This window comes from Diabrotica virgifera, chromosome 7 (genome assembly GCF_917563875.1).
Source record: "Diabrotica virgifera virgifera chromosome 7, PGI_DIABVI_V3a".
Lineage (NCBI taxonomy): Eukaryota > Metazoa > Arthropoda > Insecta > Coleoptera > Chrysomelidae > Diabrotica > Diabrotica virgifera.
This window is the reverse complement of record NC_065449.1, coordinates 196,639,789-196,664,678: the sequence shown is the minus strand read 5'-3', so window position 1 is coordinate 196,664,678 and position 24,890 is coordinate 196,639,789. Positions and strand designations below refer to the sequence as shown.

Below are 24,890 nucleotides of genomic sequence, written 5' to 3'. Positions count from 1 at the left end.
AAGAGGCTGGCACAAAAATAAATTTTTCATGCCTGTAACGTCGTACAAGATTCCAATATTTTAATCAGATGTTCGGACACTGATATCTTGGTTATACTGCTAGGAGATATGAATAAATTATTAAGCTCTTCGAAGATTTGGATAGAAGTTGGTACTGGAAAGCATCAATGATCAAAGAATAATTGACGCTAATAATGTGTATGAAGAATTTGGAAATGTGTGACGCTTTGCCACGATGGCATGCTTTTACTAGATGTGACTTTAACCTTTTATAAAAAAAAGGCAAAAAATACCCCTGCAATTGGTTTTCCAAAGCGCAGAGTTGCAAAAAGCTTTTTTCGATCTCGGTAAAAGATAAACAATAAGATTACGTATTTGTCTTACGTATTTGAATATTTCTTTTATAAATAAACAATTGATTTAATGTAACCAATATATTACTAATAATTACTAGAAATCGCATTTTAAATATAATTTAAAAATACTTCAGTTGCTTATAGTAAAGAAAAAAGCAAGCTGCCGCCTGCAACGCCGATAAGGCGCGCGAAATATTTCTTTTATTTTCGCTGACCGACGGGCGTTGTCTCATAAAATCATTGACTGACCATTTTATTTATGTTTCATATATCAAATACTACCTACACAATAGTTTTGAAGTAAAGTAAATGAATTTCAATCATTAATTTTCTTTGTACATTCATTGGGGCCGACCGACCAGTTCTGTCCCGTCATACAGCTGACCGACTATAATAACTATCATTTATATTCAATTTAGAATGTGTGTAATGATTTTCAGCCTTAATAAATGGATTGCATCATCTCCGCAGATAAGCAACTTTCATAAGATATCACTAACACCTGTTCTACGTTTTACTTGACCGACCGCAGTATGTTTGTCTGCACAATAACAGTAATCAACTGTAAAAAACTAGCTTTAGTAAATTCAGAGAGATTTCTTGACGCTGGCTCTCCGTCTATTATAGCGAAAACTCAATTATAGCCAATTTAGTTCATTAAGACTTTGTTCCAAAATAAATCGTTTTAAAGTTATAAACAAGGAAATAGAAAAAACGGCGATGCTTTTAGTAATTTTGAAATATTTTAATTTTGGTATTAATGGGGGTCAAATATAGGTCAAATATTGTTTCCTACTGAAGTTATTCTACGAGTAATACAACGTTTTCACATCCATTCTCGCATCCAAATGTAGAAGTTTTTCCACAAATGCGCCCTGGTATATAAGCCGTACAATAATAATAAATATATTATGATATGATATAATACCGGGTGTCCACTTATATTTTCTTCCATTTTAACTGCCTGTAACTTCTAAACGGCTAAAGATAGACATATTATGCGGTTTTCGCTGAAATGTTTTATTTTAGTAAAAGTTTTGTATCAATGGATTGTATTTCTTATACATACATACAATTACGAAAAAAAAAATGGCGGATTTTTGAAAAAAACTTTGTAGACTTTTTTTTTATTAGAACACCCGGTATATTCTTTTGTAAATTGAAAGAACGGTCATGCACCTATCCAGCGATATAAAGTTTTTTAAAATCAGTTGTCAAATGACTGAGTAATTATTTTTTAAAATGAGAGGTGCGGCGTGGATATCACAAAACTAAATAACATTATTTAATAGTTATTTATGAAACAGTTCGTGAAGTATGCTTTTTGCGAACGCACGCGATGTTTAGAGCACGAGCGACAGAGGAGCGAGTGCTATACATCGCGTAAGTTCGCAAAAAGTACTTCACGCACAGTTTCATACAATATTTTATCTACGATAAACAAATAAAATAACTGTAACTCTTCGTCACTGGCATTCATTTCTATTCTACAATTTTTAGAAGTTTGACATTTAAAAATTCTAACTTCTTTCAAACCACAAAACTGTCAAAACTTTTGTTATAATTTATTGCTCACATGGCATCACCATGACAACGCGAAAGTTAAGGATATTTGATTATTTGAAAGTGTGCCAAAAAAACAGTGCGAAAAAGTAAATCCCATTTAAAATACATTGTTACTTCACGCACACCTTAAATCCTTCACGCACTGCTATCTATGACGACAGTTTTCACAAACTAAAAACTTATACATAATATGAGATAGAGTTGATAAGATAACTACTAATCAAATTGATATTATGTTACGTGATTTCCACATTGCATCTCTCACTTTAAAAATTAATTGCTCAGTCATTTGACAACCGATTTTAAAAAAAATTATATCACTGTATAGATGAATGACCGTTCTTTCGATTTACAAAAAAATATACTGGGTGTTGCATTAAAAAAAGTCAACAACGATTTTTTCAAAAGTCCGCCATTTTTTATTTAAAAGCGATATAAAAAATTCAATCCATTCAAATAAAACTTTTACTAAAATAAAACATTTCAGCGAAAACCGCATGTTTCTATCTTGAGCCGTTTAGAAGTTATAGGCAGTTAAAATTAGGGAAAATATAAGTGGACACCCGGTACCTATATAATATAATATGATATAATTATTATGCCATTTTATTGCCAACGTAAACTTTATGATTTTATCTCAGAAAATTTATACATAATTTTATAATAGTTTTCAAATGTTTTCGTAACTGCCTTCTAATATTCGATCTAAATATAATTTGTTTCGTTCGGCATCAACTTACCTCTCCATATAACTGTCCGTTATCATCAAAACATAGATACAGCTGGCTATTAATGCCCAAAAGCCTTACTAGACTAACGTCTCCACCAGAAGAAATTTCAATCATGCCTAAAAAAAATTTGAAAAAATAATAACAGTTATTATTTTCTCCCATAACTCTGAAAATATCGACCTCACGAAAAAAATTGTAATGAAAGAGAATATAGAAAATCACATTTTCAACAATTTTAGTTCGTATACATTTTGTCGAGAAGTTGAAAATGACGGAGATATTGAGCAAAAACGGTTGCCGTTTAAAATCAAAATGACGGCTAACACAACGGCGGAATTCAGTTGAGATTTTAAATTTACCCTCCCTAAAATTAAAAAAAATAAAATTTGGGGCAGCTCGGCATGCAAGGTTAGACCACTTATTTGTCTAACCCGACTAGACTATCCCTGCTATCTTTGTTATCTACCACATACGGAAATTGTGCTAAGGAAAAAAGTAGGGCGTCCCGTCAAAATGAAGCTACTCACGAAAAATTAGCTTGTTAGTAGTAAATGGTGAAAATAGGCCTGGGATCCCTGCCCATGATATATATATATATATATATATATATATATATATATATATATATATATATATATATATATATATATATATATATATATATATATATATATATATATATATATATATATATATGTATATATATATATATATATATATATATATATATATATATATATATATCTTGGCACCAATTAAATGCCAAATGGGAACAGGACACAGAAATTAAGGCGAGAATAGAACGAGCTAGAACAGCATTTAACAATATGAAAAAGCTCCTCATAAGCAAAGATTTATCTCTTCCCCTAAGACTACGTCAAGTTAAATGCTACATTTTTCCGATCTTACTGTATGGTGTGGAGGCCTGGAGGCTGACAGAGACGCTCACGAAAAAGCTAGAAGAATTCGAACTGTGGGTGTACCGACACATTCTTCGTATATCCCGGACAGAACATATCACCAACATAGAAGTAATCCACAGAATCGGAAAAGAGAAAGAAATCGTTAGGACAATTAAATAAATAATTACACTTTTATAAAAGAAATTTTTTTTATAATAAAACCTTTTTATTATTTATAGGAAAGAATATAAAATAATTTAACGATAAACGATTTAACGATAAAATGCTTAAAAATCCAAAAATTACACTCTAATAAAAAGTACTCTTTTTATAATATCACGGTTTTGTTACTATACATGTACATATGTAGGACACAACATGTTTGGAAAGAATAATTAACTTATAAATTTATAAGAATAATAAACTTTAAATTTTTAGTAAGTGTATTAACTGTTATTTATAATTATGATTCCAAAAATTACACTAGTATAAAATAGTATTTTTTATCATACGACGGTTTTTTAAAATGGTATATATAATTTTAAGTATATAAACTTTTAATTATTTATTAAAACAATTAAAAAAAGATACGCAACAGCCGGGTTCCAATTGGGGACCTCTCGATCTGCAGTCTAATGCCACTGAGACACTATCAATTTGTAGATATCGATTTATTAACGTACTTTAAAATACCATTGCATTAGTCACATTTTTAAAATAGTTTGAAATTAAAAAAAAATCAATTTATCCATACAGTGTGATTGGTCAGTGGGGTAAAGCTTTGTAGATCCGTTATAAGTAATAGATAGTAATAAAAGTTAACAACAAAAATTGTAGTCAACTTTGATTACAGATTGATAATCAGTAATCGTAAATTGTAAGTTTTAGACAATTATTCAGCCATGGCTTACTTAAAATTTGGAAAGATTTAGACCCGTAATTATTAATAATTTTGCCCTGAAAAATGAAAATCTCTCGAGAACTAATAAATTTACACATAGGGAATGTTATACAAAAACTATAGTATGGTAATGGTACTTTTCGATAATGATATAAAACACAGGACGTTCTATTTAAAATTACTGAGAAAATAATGTACTTGCGTTTTGACTCACCCTGTATTCAATATAAAGAAAATTAGCAAAACAAACATTTACGAAAATTTTGACAATAAATAAAAAAATATGACGTTAATAAATTATTGACCTTGTGCTTGCTTTTATTTATACAGGTAGTTAAACTGGTTACGATTTCCATATAAAATTGGTTATAACTTTTTAAATACCCCGTATAACATACCAAACCTTAATATTTTTGTAATCGAAAAGTTACGAAGATTTCGAATATAAAATAAAATACAGGGTGTTCTATTTAAAAAAAACATAAGTTTAGTCTGCCACTATGTTATCGAACACCCTGTAACATTCTAACTAATTTTGTAATATGAAGCTCAAAGTACGCTAAAATTTTTGTTATTTATTAAGTTTTATCGCTATACATTATTACTATAACGGATCTACGGAGCTTCACCCCACTCTATATAATTAATCACCCTGTATAATAGCAGTTAAATATTGCATTGTTAGCTAGTTCTAAGCTATCCTGAAAATTTCAGGTGTCTAGGTAGCCTAGAACTATTTTTAAAATGGATTACAAAATTTGCGGAGTCCGTGACACCAACCAAACCAAGTATATAAAAAGGTTTTAGAAAAACTTGAATATCTAGGTCACATATTGAGACACGATAAGTACTGTGTACTGCAATTGATTGTCCAGGAGAAATAGACAGTAATCGAGGGCAAGGCAGGAGAAGACACTCGTGGCTCGAAAATATGCGGAAGTGGGTCGGGCTCACATCAGTCGAATTATTCGGAAGTGCCGTAAGCAAGATCAGAATTGCCATGTTAATAGCCAACGTTCGAAACGGACAGGCCACTTGAAGAAGAAGAGGTAACCCATCAGCTTGGTTTGACTCCGAAGCTATTGTCACGTTGCGTGTTTCACATGATTGGTTAGACATTCCTTATGCCAACACAGCCAAATACCTGGGCTTAACCCTAGACACGAAGCTTCGCTGGAAAGCCCATGTAAAGAAAAAGAAGGAAAAATGAAATATCAAATATAAAAAATTGTACTGGCTAGTGGGAAGACACTCAGGGTTGTCAACGTATAACAAGATGCTAATCTACAAACAAGTTATAAAACCAGTATGGACGTATGGTATCCAACTATGGGGATGTACAAAAAAGACAAACTTGAAAATAATACAAACTTTTCAAAACAAAGTATTAAGGAGCATAGTAAACGCACCCTGGTACATCCGTAATGACGACCTCCACAAGGATCTACGAATGGAGCCCGTCGACAAAGAAATCCGAAAACACGCAGAAAGTCATGAAAAAAGACTTCTTCTCCACGAAAATATTGAGTCCATCCAACTCCTGGACAACTCAAACCAGAAAAGAAGACTGAAGAGGACCAAACCTCACGAGTTGGTGTAGTGTGCGACAAAGCTAATAGCAGAGCATTGCGCGACTAGTGTGCAAGCAACGTGTTGGTGTAGTGCGTGATAAAGTGAAAAGCAGCGCTTTGTGTGATAGTGCGCAAGCAAAAAGTGCGCCAGTAATAATAAAGACAACTAAGAAGACATCAAAGGGTGACTCTTAGATATTAAGTAGTTAGTAAGATAGGATAGATAAAAAGTTACTCATTGGTCAAAGATCAGATTGTAGCACTTAGCAAATAAAAAAACATGATTGGTTCTGAAAAATTTGTGATTATTGTGATATATGAGAATCTATTTGTCTCGCAAGCATTTTAAATAGTTTTTAATATTGCAAGAAGACTTACCTAATGATAATCTTAGGAACCTATAGTTTCGTAAAACGTTAAAAGTCTTGATTGTTCAATTGAATTGTCTTGAACAATCAAACATTGTTCGCATGTCAGGAAATCACGACATTCAGTAATGATCAAATGACTAGGGAGAGAGATGAAGAGAAAGAAAGAGAGAGGAAGAGAGAGAAAGAGAGAGAAAGAGAGAGAAAGAGAGAGAGAGAGATAGAGAGAGAGAGTGAGAGAGATAGATAGAAATATTTAAAGAAGTGGCTTTTGGGCATATTCCACTGCGACCTTTTGAGATCTATTGTGGCCCTCTTGTCCTAAATAACATTGTCCAGCCTGATCCTTTTCATAAGGTCTAATAACTTCAAATATAGGTCAGTCGTCTAATAACTTCGTCTAATAAAGGTCAGTATAGAAATAGCTCGAAAAGAATTTATAAAATACAAGTCAATGTTTACAAATAAGAAATTGAGTATGGACATTGGATTGAGGTTCGTCGAATGTTATGTTTGGTCGCAACTACTATATGGGGTAGAAGCTTGGACTCTAAAAGCAGAATCCGTAAAAAATTGGAGGTATTCGAAATTTGGGTCTATATAAGCGTATTTTGAAAATTCCTTGGACTGCAAAATTCTCAAACGAAGAAGTGTTAAGAAGAATTGGAAATGGCAGAAAGCTTATGAACACAATTGAAATAAGAAAATCGTCGTATCTGGGCCACATACTTCGTAACGATAAATACTCTGCTACGCGTCATCATGCAAGGAAGAGTAGAGGGAAAAAAAGGCTTGGGAAGAAAGAAGAAATCTTGGCTGAGGAATATCAGAGATTGGACTAACATCAGTGATGAACATATATTTCACGTTGCAAAAGACAGAGAAGCGTTTAAAAAAGTGATCGCCAACCTTCGTTAGAAGACGGCACAAGAAGAAGAAGAAGAACTTCGAGACTGAACCTTCCATGTAGCTGTTTGTCGGTGGAATTTCTTCTCCTAATGCAAAGAATCGCACATTTTCCAGACTATCACACTGACATAGAATGTGCTCTGCTGTGTCTTTTTCCAGGTAACAGAGCTGCACAGGTCATCATCTGACAAATCAGCTTCAAGGGCCTATTCACCTTACAGTGCTTTGTTAGCAGGCCGACTAAGGGTATGAACATGCCGAAGATACATGGTAGAGCGCGGTGTAGATCGCGATCGCGGTCGCTACATCGATGTCAAAACAAACCTTCATTTTTCTATGAGATCGCACATACAAAGGATGTGTCACCCGTTCACCCTAGCGCCCTATCATCGCGGTTAACAGCCATGTCGATGCCAAAACAAAATAGTTTATTTTACATCGCAATCGAGCTGCTGATCGCGTGGTAAATTAAAGTTTATTGGTGCTTTTTAAACCACGTGGCATTCGCCGGTGATAAGGCTGGGTGTTTTTGTTCATTTCTTAATGTAATCAGGTCGCGACAAGTTTTGGTTATATGGAAACCGCAAAGAACACTGAAAGGAAGGTATCTTCGGTATGTTCTGCCCGTCATCGATGTAAACCTCGACCGCGATCGCGACCTACACCGCGCTCATCAATGTATCTTCGGTATGTTCGTACGTTCGTACCCTAAGACAGAGAGAGAGAGAGAGAGAGAGAGAGAGAGAGAGAGAGAGAGAGAGAGAGAGAGAGAGAGATAGAGGGAGATATTCTAAAAAATATAATACTTAAATCAGTTTGTTTGTTTGTCAGTTTGTTTACAGGTTGGTTGTGTTTAACGAATAGGTTCGGATTTTAATACTCTGAACTATATTATGATGCTAAATGCAAGTTAATTTTTTGACTGAATGACATGAAATGACTAATTTATAATTCTTACAAATTTATACTCACTATCAGGATCAGAATCATCACCAGTTCCAAGAACTTCTCCGTTTGACCGTATAGTCAAGTTATATCCATTTTGACACCAAAGTCTAACATGATTTGAAAATGGTCGACCATCGTGGCTCATTATCTAAAATTTCATTATACAAAATTAATTAAATATTTTGGTTTCTCTATTAATTCCTAGTTATAATTTAGTTTACTCCGTATACAGCATTGTGGACGCTTACTGAACCGATTTAAAAAAAAAAGCTAGAGTCAGCCAAAATCTTAAAAAAACATATAACATCGTTTTACTAATAAATACTTATGTTTCTAACACTCTGGTCACCTTAAGATGGAACATAACCTAGCAAATGATATACTATTTTGGATTTAAAAAAGGGTTATTGAGACTTTCGGAATACGAATGGTGAGGGAAAGAGAGATATGGATAAAAACCGGTAATATTACATGAACTTCTAATATGATTAATAATTAGCTTATGATTAGCAATAGAATTAGAATTACAATTATTAGCTTAGCAATAGAAGAAACATCTGGATGATGAATGTATCTACGACTATTTTTTGGACGTTACTATTTTAAAATGATTAAAGAAGGGAAAATCTTATTTAACACATTTGAATGCATTTATGGAAATGGAACTAAGAAAATAAGCAATAATACATATATCTTAACAACCAACATGGCTATATATATTCTATAATAATTATATATCTACATATATTCATAAAAGATAAAAATATACCTCATTACTCAAAGTAAACCTTCTGTTATGGTCCAAGAGCTGTGAGACATTTTTGAGTAGGTATTTTAGGCAACCTGAAAATTTTTCAGGTGACTCTTCCATGATTACCTAATACAAAAATGCCGGTCTGGCTGGAGGGTAGCGGTTATTTTCCCCAAAAATCCCCCCCAAAATTAAACAAAAGGGTAAAAATTGTTATTACAAAAAATATCATTGAAGTGACTTTAAAGTAAATTTAAATATTCAAATATAAAGAAAATAAACAGGCCAGACGATTTGAGGGCGATTTTAACTCTGCAAGATACTTGCATGGGCGCCCCAGGATTATTTTCAGGGGATGCATCTGAACTTCAGAAAATTTCATCTGAATCTGTACATACTATTAAAGAGTATAAAATATACAACTATACATGCATAGCTATGTACATTCCTTCCGGACAGGGAGGTGCAATTGTTATTTTAACAGGGTATTTTTTAATATTAAAAATAAATATTCTAAAAAAACAGGTTTTTTTGGTGAAATTTTCCAACTGCCTGGTGATCAAACAAATTAAGCGTGCATATAAATGAAAAGCGCTATAGGTAAGCAGCAGTGTGGGAAAGAGCGTATACCGATAGCTGTTTGCGTCCTCTGTTGTAGCTGAGCGAGTCCGTTCGCTCAAAAAAATCACGTGACCTGGCGATATCCATGTTGTTGTTCCTCGAAACGTTAGAGCAATTATTATATATTATAGTTTTTTAAGTAACTTTTTCTTAATTAAAGAAAAATAATACGTACTATACAATAGATTTTGCAAATATGATAGAAAAAAAAACAAATTTATTATTATAAATATATAGGTAGAAAAGTATAAAATTATAAACTAAATTAATTTTGTGTCCGAATCTTGTACTTCTTCTTCAAACTCCTCATCTGAGCTTAAATATTCATTCTCTTCTTCTTCGTCAGACTCCCCTCGAGACTCAGATTCCTCTTCTACATGATCTAAATAGTTTTAATACGTATTTAGAATTAATTAAAAATTAAATAGTGATTAATTAGTTGAGTTGCTACCTATTCTCCGTCCTTTTATACGGAATCGAAGCCTGGACAATCACGGGCGCATCTGAAGAAAGACTTGCCATTGTTGAGATGTGGAGTTATCGAATAATGTTAAATATATCATGGGCACACGTAACAAACACGGAAACATTAAGAAAGATAAAAAAGGCAAAAGAAATACTCAACAGTATGAAGTATTAAGCATTGGTATATAAGTAAGAATACGTAGCAATTCAATCAATTAATCACTAATTAATTTTTCATTAGTTCTAAATACATATTACAACTATTTACAGATCAGGTAGAATAGTAGAAGAATCTGAGTCTCGAGGGGAGTCAGACGAAGAAGAGAATGTATATTTATTTTAGCTCATTTTTCTTTTCTTTATAGTGTTGAGTATTTCTTTTGCCTTTATCATCTTTCTCAATGTTTCCGTGTTTGTTAAGTGTTGTGTCCATGATATTTTTTACTCGATTTATTATTCGATAACACCACATCTCAACAATGGTAAGTCTTTCTTCAGATGCGCCCGTGATTGTCCAGGCTTCGACTCCGTATACAAGGACAGAGAATACGTAGCAACTCAATTAATTAATCACTGATTAATTTTTAACTAATTCTAAATACATATTACAACTATTTACAGATCATGTAGAAGAGGAATCTGAGTCTCGAGGGGAGTCTGACGAAGAAGAAGAAGAGAATGAACATTTAAGCTCAGATGAGGAGTTTGAAGAAGAAGTACAAGATTCGGACACAGAATTAATTTAGTTTATAGTTTTATACTTTTCTACCGATATATTTATAATAATAAATTTGTCTTTTTCTATCATATTTGCAAAATCTATTGTATAGTACGTATTATTTTCCTTTAATTAAGCAAAAATTACTTAAAAAACTATAAAATATATAATAATTACTCTAATGTTTCGAGGCACAACAACAAGGATATCGCCAGGTCACGTGATTTTCTCGAGCGAACGGACTCGATCAGCTACAACAGAGGACGCAAACAGCTATCGGTATACGCTCTTTCTCACACTGCTGCTTACCTATAGCGCTTTTCATTTATATGCACGCATAATTTGTTTGATCAAATGGCAATTTTAAAATTTTACCAAAAAAACCTGTCTTTTTTAGAATATTTATTTTTAAAATTAAAAAATACCCTGTCAAAATAACAATTGCACCTCCCTGTCCGGAAGGAATGTACATATCTATGCATGTATAGTTGTATATTTTATACTCGTTAATAGTATGTACAAATTCAAATAAAATCTTCTGAAGTTCAGATGCACCCCCTGAAAATAATCCTGGGGCGCCAATGCAATTATCTTGCAGAGTTAAAATCGCCCTCAAATCGCCTGGCCTGTTTATTTTCTTTATATTTGAATATTTAAATTTACTTTCAAGTCATATCAATGATATTTTTTGTAATAACAATGTTTACCCTTTTTTTAATTTTGGGGGGATTTTTGGGGAAAATAACCGCTACCCTCCAGCCAGACCGGCATTTTTGTATTAGACTATCATAGAAGAGTCACCTGAAAATTTTTCAGGTTGCCTAAAATACCTACTCAAAAATGTCTCACAGCTCTTATACTATTATATTATATCTAAGTTCACAGCAAAGAAGGAAAACTTACTGACAGTAAAAAATCAATATTTGACTGGCGTGTTGCCAAGAAAATTCCTAATGGAATCCACGAGGCGACTTTTTAATATGGTGCTATGAATAATTATAACGTTTTATTTTATTTTTTTGTTAAGAACATAATATTTACTGTAAAAAGTTATTAATTATTCACAATTTCCCAGAGAACTGTAATGTATGAAAACTAATTTGGAAAAATATTGTAATATGATAATGATTAGATTTCACTATTGAACTTCTTCTTCTTCATATATTATGTCATTTCAGAACGTTGGTGACTATCATCGCTATCTTAATTTTATTCACTGTCCCTCTAAATAGCATTCTTGTTTCAACTCCATACCAATCTCGCAAATTTTTCAACCATGGACTGCGATTGCATGTCCTGGACTGTGTTTGCCTGCTATTTTTCCTTGCATAATATTGTGTAGCAACCTATATTTGGGACCTCTCATTACATGTCCAAAATACTCCAGATTCCTCCTATTGGTGCTTTCTATAATATCAGTAGTCTTGCTGAGATGCTCTATTAATATCACACCAAAGATACACACATAAAGATGCACTAGAAATAAACAAACCAACACACAATGAGATTTACAATGTACGTACATTGTAAATCATGACTCGGGAGTACTCCCCGTAACATGCAACGTGTCTTAGTTTGTTTATTTCTAGTGCATCATCCTTTTGATTTTATTATAGTATTGTAGAGTTTTGAATCTTTTCCACCCAAGAAACTTTTAAAATTCTTCTATAGCCCACATTTCGAAAGCCTCAAGGCGATTTAGATCATTTTACTCACAATCCAGGACTCGACACCATAAAGTAAGACCGATTACTTGACACCATAAAGTATCAGCGAAGTGGGCGGATCCTTTTAGGTCTCTGTTACATAATACCTTGGACATCCTTCTAAAAGCGACTCTGGTCTGCTCTATCCTAGATCTAATTTCGCCGTGAGAGTCTGCGTTACAATTTAATTGATATCCAAGGCACAGTGTAAAGAGAGACAGTAGAACTACTCTCCGGAAAAATTGGAAGTAAAATCTTTCAACGCGCATGGCAACCGCGCAAGGTTCCCAGTCGCTAGACTACCACTCTTGCATTGCTAGTTGGGTAGAAACGTACGGGTTTTAACAGGGAAAACCCGCATCCACCACTGGTGAATTACCAATTGCGTACTGCCGGTATTACTTCTTGACATCAAAGTGCCGACATAGAAGAAGTTTTACCGTCCCTCTTTTTACTGCGTCCAAGGTAAACAATTTGATCAATTTGTTCAAGCAGATTGACCTATTGAACGCATCTTATTATTATATTTCATTTGACCCTTTTTGGTAGAATTGATATTGAGAACCACTAAAGTAAGACAAAACTGCTAATTAAATTATCTAATTCGGAGAAAAATATATTTTCTAAATCAAAATGATTGAATCGGAATGGAATTATAGATATTTACAAGTAATAGATATTTTTACACCAAAAACACACAGCAGGAAAACATAGTACAGTGGAACCTCGACAAGTCGGATTAATTGGGACCACGGCCGATCCGGGTTAGCCAGAGAATATTGTAAAAATTAATGAAATACGGTATACTTACAGATAAACTCCATTATAATTCCAAAAACATGAAATACATACATATGCAGTAAGTACGTCTAAATTACGTACAGTTGTATCCAGTTATGTTTATTTCTTGGTAAAAGACTCAGTCAAAGTGAAAAAATGTTTGTTTTGTCTGATGAAAATCGGTCCGGGTTATCTGGACTTCCGGGTTATCAAAAAAAATACTAGTAAACTTTAGTCAAAATAATTGTGGAGGGCCATTTTTAAACAAACTGTACTCTTTTTTAATTAATATTAATTTTTAGGGAAATATATTTCCCTCATTAGAACGAAACTACAAACTAGTTGTAACATCATTAATTTGAAAAACATAAAAAACAGCAAAAATTATACCTGCCTACATACTATTGAGATTTAAAATCGGGAAAAGCAATTATAATTTACAACTTTTATCTTTAAAAACTCAATAATTAACACATGATAAAAAGTTTTATGGAAATACGCTACAAAATCAGTGCAAACTCGTCACTTTAGGGGTTTTTGGAGTAGCTGATCACGAATACCATAACGGCTAACGTCTCCGAGGCACCTACATAGTTCTCAGGATGGCCCCGTCCATGGTACAGAGCCGTCTTTGTCCCATGGGCCCCGTCTCCTGGATTCACCTGTAGTATTGTGAAAATTGTGGTTTTTAAGGTCGCTTATCACCAATAGCTTGTCAGAGATAGTCCCCAAGGCATATGTTTTTTCCAGATACTTATGTCTACGGTCTACCATTATTTTAACACCTTGCTTAAACGCTCCACGCACAGTTTGCTTCGTAGCTTCCACTCATTCCATTAGCAATGCTAATTAAATTGTGTATTTAAACAGGACAGATAATACATATTCAAAAAAATTCTTCAATAAGATTTAAACAGTTGATATCAATTTTTTAGATCTGAGATCTGATCACTGAGATCTCAAGAAGTACATTTACTTCTTGAGTGCATCTACATTAGTAGATTTAACAAAAGCATGGCACCGTGCCTGTTGCGAAATTGTGGGAAGTATTGGAGAAAACCAGTATCAGTGTTTGACTAATCGACGTTATTAAAGATCTGTATAAGAACACAATATCAAAAGTTATAGGAAATAAGGTTTCGAATGGTTTTCAGGTAACAAAAGAACTGAAGCAAGGTTGTTGTTTATCTCTCATACTGTTTAACAAATATATCTATGAAGCACTCTGGAAAGAGAAGGAAGGTACTGGAAAAAGAAATGTAAAGGGATGGGGCCGTCTATTGGGGATGGAACTTTACATACATTGCATTACGCAGATGACAGATAACCAGGTACTTATTGCCCAAGACAAGGAAGACCTATGTACTATTCAGCCGTGTACTACTGGTAAACAAGGTTTATTTTTGTAAATTATAATTTCAATCTCGAGTAGTTGATAATTATATTTTTGCAAACTTCATCATCGTGAGTAATAGCCATAATTACATGCTCGTTGAATAATATACTTTTATCCCATGCCTAGATTTTGTGTCATTTTGGAATAACTAAAAATCGATTATTATCTATGACAAGAAATCGAAGATGATTTACTTGGCAACATTTAGCGCGCCTATGAGTATAATAATTGAGGCGCTCAGAGCAACAGTGGCCTAAGACACGAATTAAGCATTTTTAGAATAATATATCAATAAAAGCAGCAACATTAAATATTTGGATTAACAAGGATCTACACAACCTAACTCTATACATATTTGGCTAAATGGCGCTACTATGGAGACCTACACAGAGGAGAGGAATCGAGATAGGACGACCTTGAAATTTTTGTACACGATTTTGCCTGTTTGCTTGGTTTCTCGCTAGGGCGGCGGTGGCGTAGAAATAGATGCTACTTATGCATTGGGAGTGAATGAGAAAATTTCGAAAATAATTAATTATTCGTAGTTAATATAAGATTATTGGTTTTGGTGGTTAATATTATTTAAATATGAGTGCCAAGAAAGCTTACACTAAAAGAACTTGCTTCGTACCGGGATTTATATCGAGTTATCGTTCCGATAAAAAATTCAAAAGGGAACTTAATGAAGTTAATAAAGACTTTTTATAAAGATTTGTCTGTATGTTATTTATAACGTTCGTGGATTAAACCTATTCGTTTGTATGTTATTTCCTTCAGTGTAAATAAAATTTGTGCCTATTATTGGTTTTTATTTTAACCTGAAAATTGTAGTGATAATAGTCGGAGGATCTTGAAAGTTTTTCTGTCGAAACAATGCATTATTTGAGACAAAATATTTCACAAAAATTAACATTAATTTTATAAAAGTCAGACTATCGTCTGCGTAGTTTATAGACATATATTTTTATTAACTAAATTTAAACACTGATAGGTAAGCTTTCAGAATATAGATAAATGAAGTATTCAAAAGAAAAAGCAGTTTAAATTTTGATAAAAAGAATAATTAAAAAAAAATGATCAATAAACTTCAAATTATTTAAATAACTTTTTAAACTTTTTAAAAACAATTACGTACAGTTAAGTCAATTTTTTCAACTAACAAACTTTTTGATATCAGTTACAAAGATATTAAAAAATTAATTTGCAGTTGAAATACCATTGGTATATAAATGTGGCAGTTAGATAATGTGACAAAATATTTCCGCTTCAAAATAAGCTGTCCTACATATTAAAGTAATGACAAATTTAAATTTGATGTCACATCTCCATCTACAATGGTATAAAAAGAATACACTTTTTACCACAGGTCGATATGTTATAAGGTTAAAATAATTTATTTTTGGCATAAAACATATTCAGCTACAATCCACCAATAAATTAATGTCTAATTACGCTAAAAACAAAAATAAAATGAGTTAAATATTAAATAAGTCCATAAGAGCTAATGTATTTGTAGCACCTATTCGAACACTTGCGCCTCTAGCGGCGATTGCTGAAAGTTGAATTAGAGGTTGAAAAGTTAGCCCACAAACGATGCATTGCGTTTCCACTCCTTCTTACAGGTCTCCATAGGCGCTACATAATTGGTAGCGCCATCCCATAAGCACAATGGAAATACGAATGCAAAGATTTCATTTATCTCAAAACTTCGTTTTTGGGTTAGGCCACTGTTGCTCTGAGCGCCTCAATTATTGTTATCACAATATTGGATTTCGTTTTTGATAGTATAGTGAGTGTCACTGTCACTGTCACTGTCTTACTGTCGACGTACTGTTGAAAGTTTGAAAACAAAAAATAATGATGACGTGCTGATGTAGCCTCTTAAAGACAACGAAGTCGACTTTACTAAGTAACACAAGACAATAAATTTACTCACACACACTACACATTACACCAATCTGATTGCGACTATCTGAATGATTAATATCTATGCCATTAAAAAATACAATTAAGTATGTAAAACAAACAATAAATTTTATTGCAGATAATTTATGTGTATTTTTATTATCAATAAATTCGACAAACAAATTATTTGCTGTTTTTATGGGGAATTAACCAAAATTTTTATTTTAAAAATATTTTTACCTCGACACCGTAAGGTACAAGAGGACGGCTTAAGTAAGTAAGTAAGTAAGTAAATATTTTTGAGGCGTTTCTATTTCAACTTCGGAAATTCTGCTTAAAATATAAATTAAACAAATTTTGTTTTGTTACTGGGTAATACAAAAAATTCTTCTATTAATTTATTAATATTATATACTTTAAAGTAGATGTTAATCTTTAAAAAATGTCAATATTAACCTCAAACTACAATTTTATAGGTACAGGGTTATTCACTATATTTTTATCCCCCTGTAAACTGCTTTATTTCCAAAATTAGAAAAAATTGTAAAATACAAAAGTTATTCTATTTTTAAATTATGATTTTTTGACATATATATCGTACTAATGACGTAATCGACTATTTTTTAAACGGGAATAGGGGTCGAGTGCTAGCTCATTTGAAAGATTATTCAATTCCCTATTCAGTAATATAACATAAAAATAAACATGATTAATTATACAGGGTGTCCAAAAAAATTTTTTAATTAAATTAATTGACACAAAAAGAAGAATGTATGTAATTTATTTAATTCAAAATACATTCTACTGCTGTCAGAAAACAGAAATAAATGTTTATTGAACAAATAAACATTACTTTTCACTTAAATTAAATGTTCAAGCTGCCACCCATCTGTCTCTTGGCAGATTGAACATTGAATTTAAGCAAAAATCAATATTTATTGATTTATTGATATAACCAAATAGTTATTACGAAATTACGAAGAAACCTGTCGAAAAAACGCTTCAGTACCCTGGCTGTTGAAGTGTCACGAACACGAACAGGGTATATTTTTGCCTTATTACCCTGGCCTAATATGCCTTAAATATATTAAATATGCCGTAAATAATATACATGTGTTTTATTCTCCTTGTTTATTTTTTCTTGTTTATGTTTTAAATATTTTTTTAACCAAGAAACTTGTTTTCTTCCTACACCTCTACGGCCCTCTATTTTGTCTAGGATCAATTTTAATATTTTATATCGACTTTCCCTAACTATATGTATGTCCCAGGTAATACATTTTCCGGTGTTTAACATTCTTTAGAGCAGTTCTCTATCTTTGTTGATCCTCCTTAGTACTTCTTCATTAGTTTTTCTTGGGTCTACCCCAAAATCCCGACAGCCAAAATCCCGACAGCCACAATCCCGACGGCCGACAAGTTTCGATTTAACATATAATTACATTTATTTCTTGTTTTTTGTTTATGGCCATCTGTTTATTTTTTATTTTTTGTTACTAAACAAAATATTTACCATTTAATATGAACTAATTTTCTAAATAAAATTTCTAACATGGATATATGAATTAAATTATTTTTTTGCCAATATATAGTCCAATAATAATATGTATAACAATAGGAGAATTACATTAAGGGGGTAAAAAACTTTACATACTTGAGATCCCTAGTCACATCTGATAATAACCTAGCAGAGGAAGTGAAGAGGCGAATATTTATTGCCAATAAAAGTTACCATGGCTTAATTCGGCAACTAAGATCAGACAACGTCGCAAGGAAAACAAAATGCCAAATATACAAAACCTTAATAGGACCAGTACTCACATACGGCTCAGAAACCTGGACACTCACTAAAAGAGAGGAAACATTGCTAGCCACCTTTGAAAGAAAAATCTTGCGACACATATATAAGGGCACAAAAGAAAATGGAATTTGGCGAAGAAGGTACAACTTTGAACTATACGAAATATACCAGGATCCGGATATCATAACATTCATTAAAATAGGACGTCTGCGTTGGATGGGACATGTAGAAAGAATGGAAGAAGGCGAAATACCAAACAAAATATTCAAACAGATGCCAGTAGGAAAAAGAACAAGAGGAAGACCGAATCTGAGATATTTAGAACAAATAGAAAATGATTTAAAAACCTTAAAAATAAAAAACTGGAGAAAAAAAGCACGAAACAGATGAGAGTGGAGAAGAATCCTGGAACAGGCCAAGACCCAGAAAGGGCTGTCGAGTCAATAATGATGATGAATAATATGTATAATCCAATCCTAAATTCAAGTTTACTTTCATATATCAGATATTATTATCATGTCACTTACAACCTTCCATTTCATTAAGTATAGCTTTTATATTATAAAATGAAGTATTTAATAATGTTTTCTTTTAAAATACCTACATAATAACCCTTACTTATTAATTAATAAAGTCTGTAAGTAATTAATTTTTCAATTTCAATACTCTATAATATGATTTGGTATTGCATTTGAAAAGGAAAAAATAAATATTCAAAATATATTTTTACTTATACGAGGATTGTTGCATGTCGGGATTTTGGCCTGTCGGGATTCTGGCGTGTCGGGATTCTGGCGTGTCGGTGTTTTGGCCGTCAGTATTTTGGCTGTCGGGATTTTGGCTGTCGGGATTTTGGGCGGCACCGCTTTTTCTTTCTGTCCAAGGTATCTTCAGCATCCGTCTATGAATCCACATTTCCAATGCTTCAATTCTGTTCATGATCGATACTTTTAGCGTCCACACTTCTACACCATACAGTACCGATTGTAAAAATAAGTGTATAGCTTTTACAATTTTATCAAAAGCGGTTTTTTTGGTGGTTAGTATGTGTTAAAAATTTCAAAGCGATTCATTGAATTGTTTAAATTTTATTCAAATTATTTATCCCAGAGAGCTTTTTTTGCAATAACATAAGTCAGAAAAAAAATTAAGTTAAAAATTAAAAAGTTAAACTTTCAAATTGGTTTAAAAAAAGTGAATAAAAATTCATTTATTAGTAATAACTAATTATGCGAAAGTATCGTCAATTTTCCTTATAGACTATTTAGTCCAAGTAATGAAGCTTAAAATAGGACAAAACCTCGCAATTTTTACAGAATGGATCGATTTGCTTGAAAATTTAAGAATAAGTAGTGGATAGTCCAAGGATCCAAATCTATATCATGCCGAAGGGCGCTTTCACCATGGGGGTGGTTGCCACCCCATCTCAGGGGTGGAACTTTTTTATTATATTTTAAACACAAAAGTTGGTAAAAACGTTCATTCTTAGCAAAAAACGTTCTATACATTTTTTAATAAAATTGTTAGTTTTCGATTCATTCGCTATCGAAAGTGTTGGTTTTATATCGAAAAAATCAATGTTTTTAATAAGTTTTCTGCTAATAACTCCAAAAGTCTTCGTTTTATCAAAACAACTTTATTTAACAAAAATGTACCTTTTGAAAAAATAAACAAAAACGTGTTTTTCGATTTTCTCTAAGACCAGTAGTAATCGAGCTATACTTTATTATATGTTGGTTCTTCTTCGTAAAATGCTAAATATTGTAGTTTCAAAGTCAAAAGACGAGAAAACTATGCATTTTTCGACGACAACTTGTTCAAACTAATTTAAAGTATTAAAAATATCTATCTCCAGAAATAAAAGAAAGTCTCTAGCTCACAAATTAAGTAACTTATAATGAAAAGAATATCAGTCCCTATTTTTTTCAGCGAAAAAGTGATTGGAAGCTACCCCCTAATCACCACCCTAATTAAAATTAATCATTGACCTTCTTTGGTCTTTTTTATTTATGTATTATTAATAGGTTCTAGAAGTTTGACCGGCTTAGAATGAATAGTTTTTAAAAAAATCTAGTTAAAAACAAATAACGAATCTTTGTAGTTTGGAAAAAATTGCATTTTCTTCAGAACAGCAAGATTAGCATCAGAGATACGAAAAAATGTTCAAATATGAAATTGTAGCCGATTTAATTTCCAAAAACCTGGTTTGCAAAAATTTGTTCTACGGCAAAAATTGAGTGAGCTATCGACAATTAAAACTTGTAATAACATGCAAAAACCACCTTTACCAACCCTTTCAAAGTCACCTCTTTTTACGACTGAGCCATTTAACAAGAAATAATATTAATAACCTTATAGACCTTATAAAAACCTACAAAATTCTTTTTTACCAAACTTCTAGGATCAAAATTAAAAATGTTAGGTTTAAAAAATCAATATATTTTTTTGGGAAAAAAAAGGAGAAATTCAATTGGAAGCATAATAATGTCAGTTAGCGGTGTTTTTGGTCATTGGTTTTATTCATTTTTATTTATTTATGTATTATTAATATATTCTAGATGTTTGATTGGCTTAGAATGATTAGTTTTTCAAAACAAGAATTAAAAGCGAATAAAGAATTTTTGTAGCTTGGTAAAAAATGCCATTTTCTTCAGATTATAAAGATTAGCATCAGAGATACGAAAAAATGTTTCAATATAAAATTGTAGGTAATTCAATTTTCAAGAACATGGTTTAAAAATTTTTTTTCTATGGCAAAATTTGAGTGAATCGTAAATGAGAATACCCATCAAAACATTGACTTTTTCGATATAAAACTAACATTTTCGATGGCAAATAAATCGAAAAATGTTAATTTGATCAAAAAAATGTATAGAACATTTTTTGCTTAGAATGAATGTTTTATCAACTTTTGCGGTCAAAATATAATAAAAAATTTCCACCCCCGAGAAGGGGTGACAACCACCCCCATGGTAAAAGCGCCTTTCCGCATCATATAAATTTTGATCCTTGGCCTATCTACTACTTATTTTCAAATTTTCAAGCAAATCTATCCATTCTGTAAAAATTGCGAGGTGAAAAGCTTCGGTTCCTGGCCTAATTTGAGTAACCTTTTTCAAAAAAATCTGTTTTTTACTGTGTTTTAGGTGCACAACTACCAAGTAATAGTATGCATATAATAATTGATAACAAGTTGTGCTAAATATATATAATTTATTATATAAATAAATCTTCTTTCTCTAAACTCCTTATGCTCCTTAGGGGCGTAGGAGGTTTTATTCATCTTCTATCCATCTCTTCCATTTCTTGCGGTCCTTTGCTAACTCTTTCATTTGTTGATGTGTTTTTCCTTTTTCCTGTCCAATTTCTATAATCTGATCGATCCATCTCTTTCTTGGCCTCCTTTTCCTTCTTTTACCATATCTTTTCGATTCCATCACCTGCTTTGGTAGTCTTCCCTGGTCCATTCTATTAATGTGTTTCAGATTGATATAAATAAATAAAAAGTTTATAAGGAAAAATTGACGATACTTTTGCATAATTATTGTTTACTAATAAATGCATTTTTCATTCACTTTTATAAACCAGTTGAAAATTTAGCTCATGCTCTGTTATTTGACATCTGTGGAATCGTTCTAACAGCATTTTATTCTGACTTATGTTCATCCAAAAGAAGCTCTCTGGGAAAAACAAATTGAATAAAATTTAAATAAGTGAAAGAATCGTTTTGAAATTTTTGCCACATGCTAAGCACCAAAGAACCCTCATGTCACAAAAATTTCAAAGCTGTAGGTAGACTAATTTTTACAATAGTTATTGCGAAATTATTTTTCTTTGCAATTTTGACTTTTTTCGCAATTATATTAACAATAAATGAGTGTATCGAACTTTGTAATACGCCATTTTAAAGCTTTTTCCATGCTTTTGAAATTTCTTGTACAAAAAAAAACCTGTTTTCACTGTTTCACTGTTTTCCATTGATTTGAAAAAAAAATGAAAAAAGGCCGTTTTTGACACTAAATTGGTTGTAAATATAAATGGCCGCAAGATCCTACGAAGGCAGTAGTTACAATTTGTTTGTATATGTATTACCTGTCGAAAAAACGCTTCAGTACCCTGGCTGTTGAAGTGTCATGAAAAAAGCCTTATTACCATGGACTATATTGGGATTTGTTTCGATCTATATCTCCTAGTTGATTCAAACTAATGTCTATAATCAATGCTAATAGCTAGGAGCTATTATTCTTAAATAAAAAAGTTTACAAACATAATTGTTATAGATGTATAGTATGTATATATTATATAAAAATGATGGCTAGGAATATTCACAAAAATATTGAAACTTACGTCAGTAACCAGAAAAATACCTTACTTTCAAACACTACTAAGATACGCACTAGACAAAACAAGTATTATACCATTTGCTCCAATTATGCAAAGCATTATGGTCAATTATAAAAACATTTATAAATAATTGTTTACACCCACTGTCCTAATTTTGACCAAAATTCCGTCTAATACAAAAGAAGAGACAAATTTTACGTTTTAAATAATTACAACGTTTGTTACATTTATTCTTTATTATTAAAATAAACCTATTATATTAATAAATTCCATAAATATAGCAGTAGTCTGGATTATATCAAAACTGTGAAACAATTAAGTAGGAATGTGAAGTTATAGATTAATAAATATTTCCAACTAATAGATTCCAAATGTTTGGTATGATTAATGGTTTTAAAATATTTGCAAAATTTAAAATAGGCTTATAAAAGATACTATTCGAAATTGGTAGTCTATCGGTTGAATTAGTCCATTTACTCACGGATTTTGCTCTGAATTCACTGCACAACACACATTTTGTCCCGTGTATTATTTCCACTATTTCTTGTGTACTTTGATGAGTAGAATTCATGTTCGTAATCAAAAATATTCTATCACGCAAAGATTTTTTCTATTAACACTACTTACATTATAAAAATAATACTTTACCCCTGAAATTACAATTAATAAGTGACATCTTTTCGCTTAAATGGAGTATAGTTTTCATTGAAAATGGACATGTGGCATTCTTTTGGCAGGGATATCTTAAAAAAAATTATAGTGAAATTTGTTGTCCCCATAAAAATTTTATAGAGGTTTTGTTTTCTTAAATCCCCACCCCCAAACTTTTGTGTACGTTTCAATTAAATTATTATTGTGATACCATTAGCTAAACACATTTGTTTTTAAAACTTTTTTGCCTGTTAGTAATTTTTTCTACGGCCGTGCTGAAAGAGCCACTTTCACGCACGCATTTCGTTTCCGAAAGTTGCACTTTCCCGCACGGCGTGCGTGAAAGTAAATTTTCCCGCACGGCGTGCGGGAAAGTAAAATACCTTGTAATATGGCATTATAATATATTATAGTACATGCAATAAACTAATATTTAGATATTATTTACTAATTTATTTCAAATTTATCTTATTGTGTTCAGGTTTTAATGAACTTAGCACGATAATTCGATGAAATAAAATTATTTTGGCATAATATTTAAAAGTCAGATCAGTGTACAATTACAATGGTTTTGAATCGTCGTCATGGAAACCAATATCGTCGTCGTGGTAACCCATTATAACGAAAGTTTGGTTTTGACAACCTTGTCAAAGAAATAATTTGTGTATTTTCACTTCTAAATAAAAATTGATATAACTCTATTTGTTGTAGATTTTTTCAAACGTACTGCCCTAGAAAAAATATTGTTCCTAACTCATGCGGAAAGTGTCTTCACCGCACTCGACTGCTTGCCCGAACTCCGCTATCGCGTCGTTCGGATCAACGGCAGTCTCGTGCGTGAAAGTATCACTTTCCGCACTAGTTAGGAAAATAACTATTTCGATAAGCCAGTATTTATCGAGATATTTTGAATATTTGTCGGATCCACCACATATTTGTATAAAATATTGTTAACTCACACCGAAAGGTAGACGAGTTCTGGATTAAGTAAAAAAAAAGTAAGTAAGTATTTTTAACCCATTATGACGGTGTCAGGAATCCAAGGGGTGGGGACAGTTGCCGTACTATAACGGCAGGCGAGAATGATGCGTTTTTAAAAAAACTATCTAAAAACTGTGCTTTTATAGCTTGTTTCATGCTGCTTACTTATTTACTTATTTAATATTAAAACATAATAGTTACAAATGGTTTTTATTTAAAATCCCAGAAATAATAGACGCCGTACCTGTACGTCGGTCGTACTGAGACTAATGCGTTTTCCAACTGCCGTACCGGTGCGGCGGCAGTCTTTCAAAGAGAATATTACTGACGTACATCTACGACATTCGGCTAAGTCTGATGTATAATACAGCAGTATATGTACAGCATCAGTCCAGAAAAAAATGCAAAAGACGTAAAACTTGTACGGCAGCCGTCCCACATACAACGTAGTACATGTACGGCATCAGTCCATCAAAGTATTCTTTAAATAACGTACCAGTACGGAAATCGACCTAAATG

General features: G+C 32.1%; 1 protein-coding gene across 2 annotated transcripts in view; it reads right to left on the bottom strand.

Annotated features, from left to right (window-relative positions):
* Positions 1-24,890, bottom strand: part of LOC114334913 (uncharacterized) — a 122,734-nt gene that overhangs the window by 10,677 nt on the left and 87,167 nt on the right. For both annotated transcript variants that reach the window (XM_050656821.1, XM_028285050.2), the window contains exons 4-5: positions 8,277-8,400; positions 2,663-2,769 (exon numbers count right to left, since the gene is read on the bottom strand). In XM_050656821.1, coding sequence (XP_050512778.1) covers positions 2,663-2,769; positions 8,277-8,400 — 231 coding nt within the window. The remainder of the gene's footprint in view (positions 1-2,662; positions 2,770-8,276; positions 8,401-24,890) is intronic.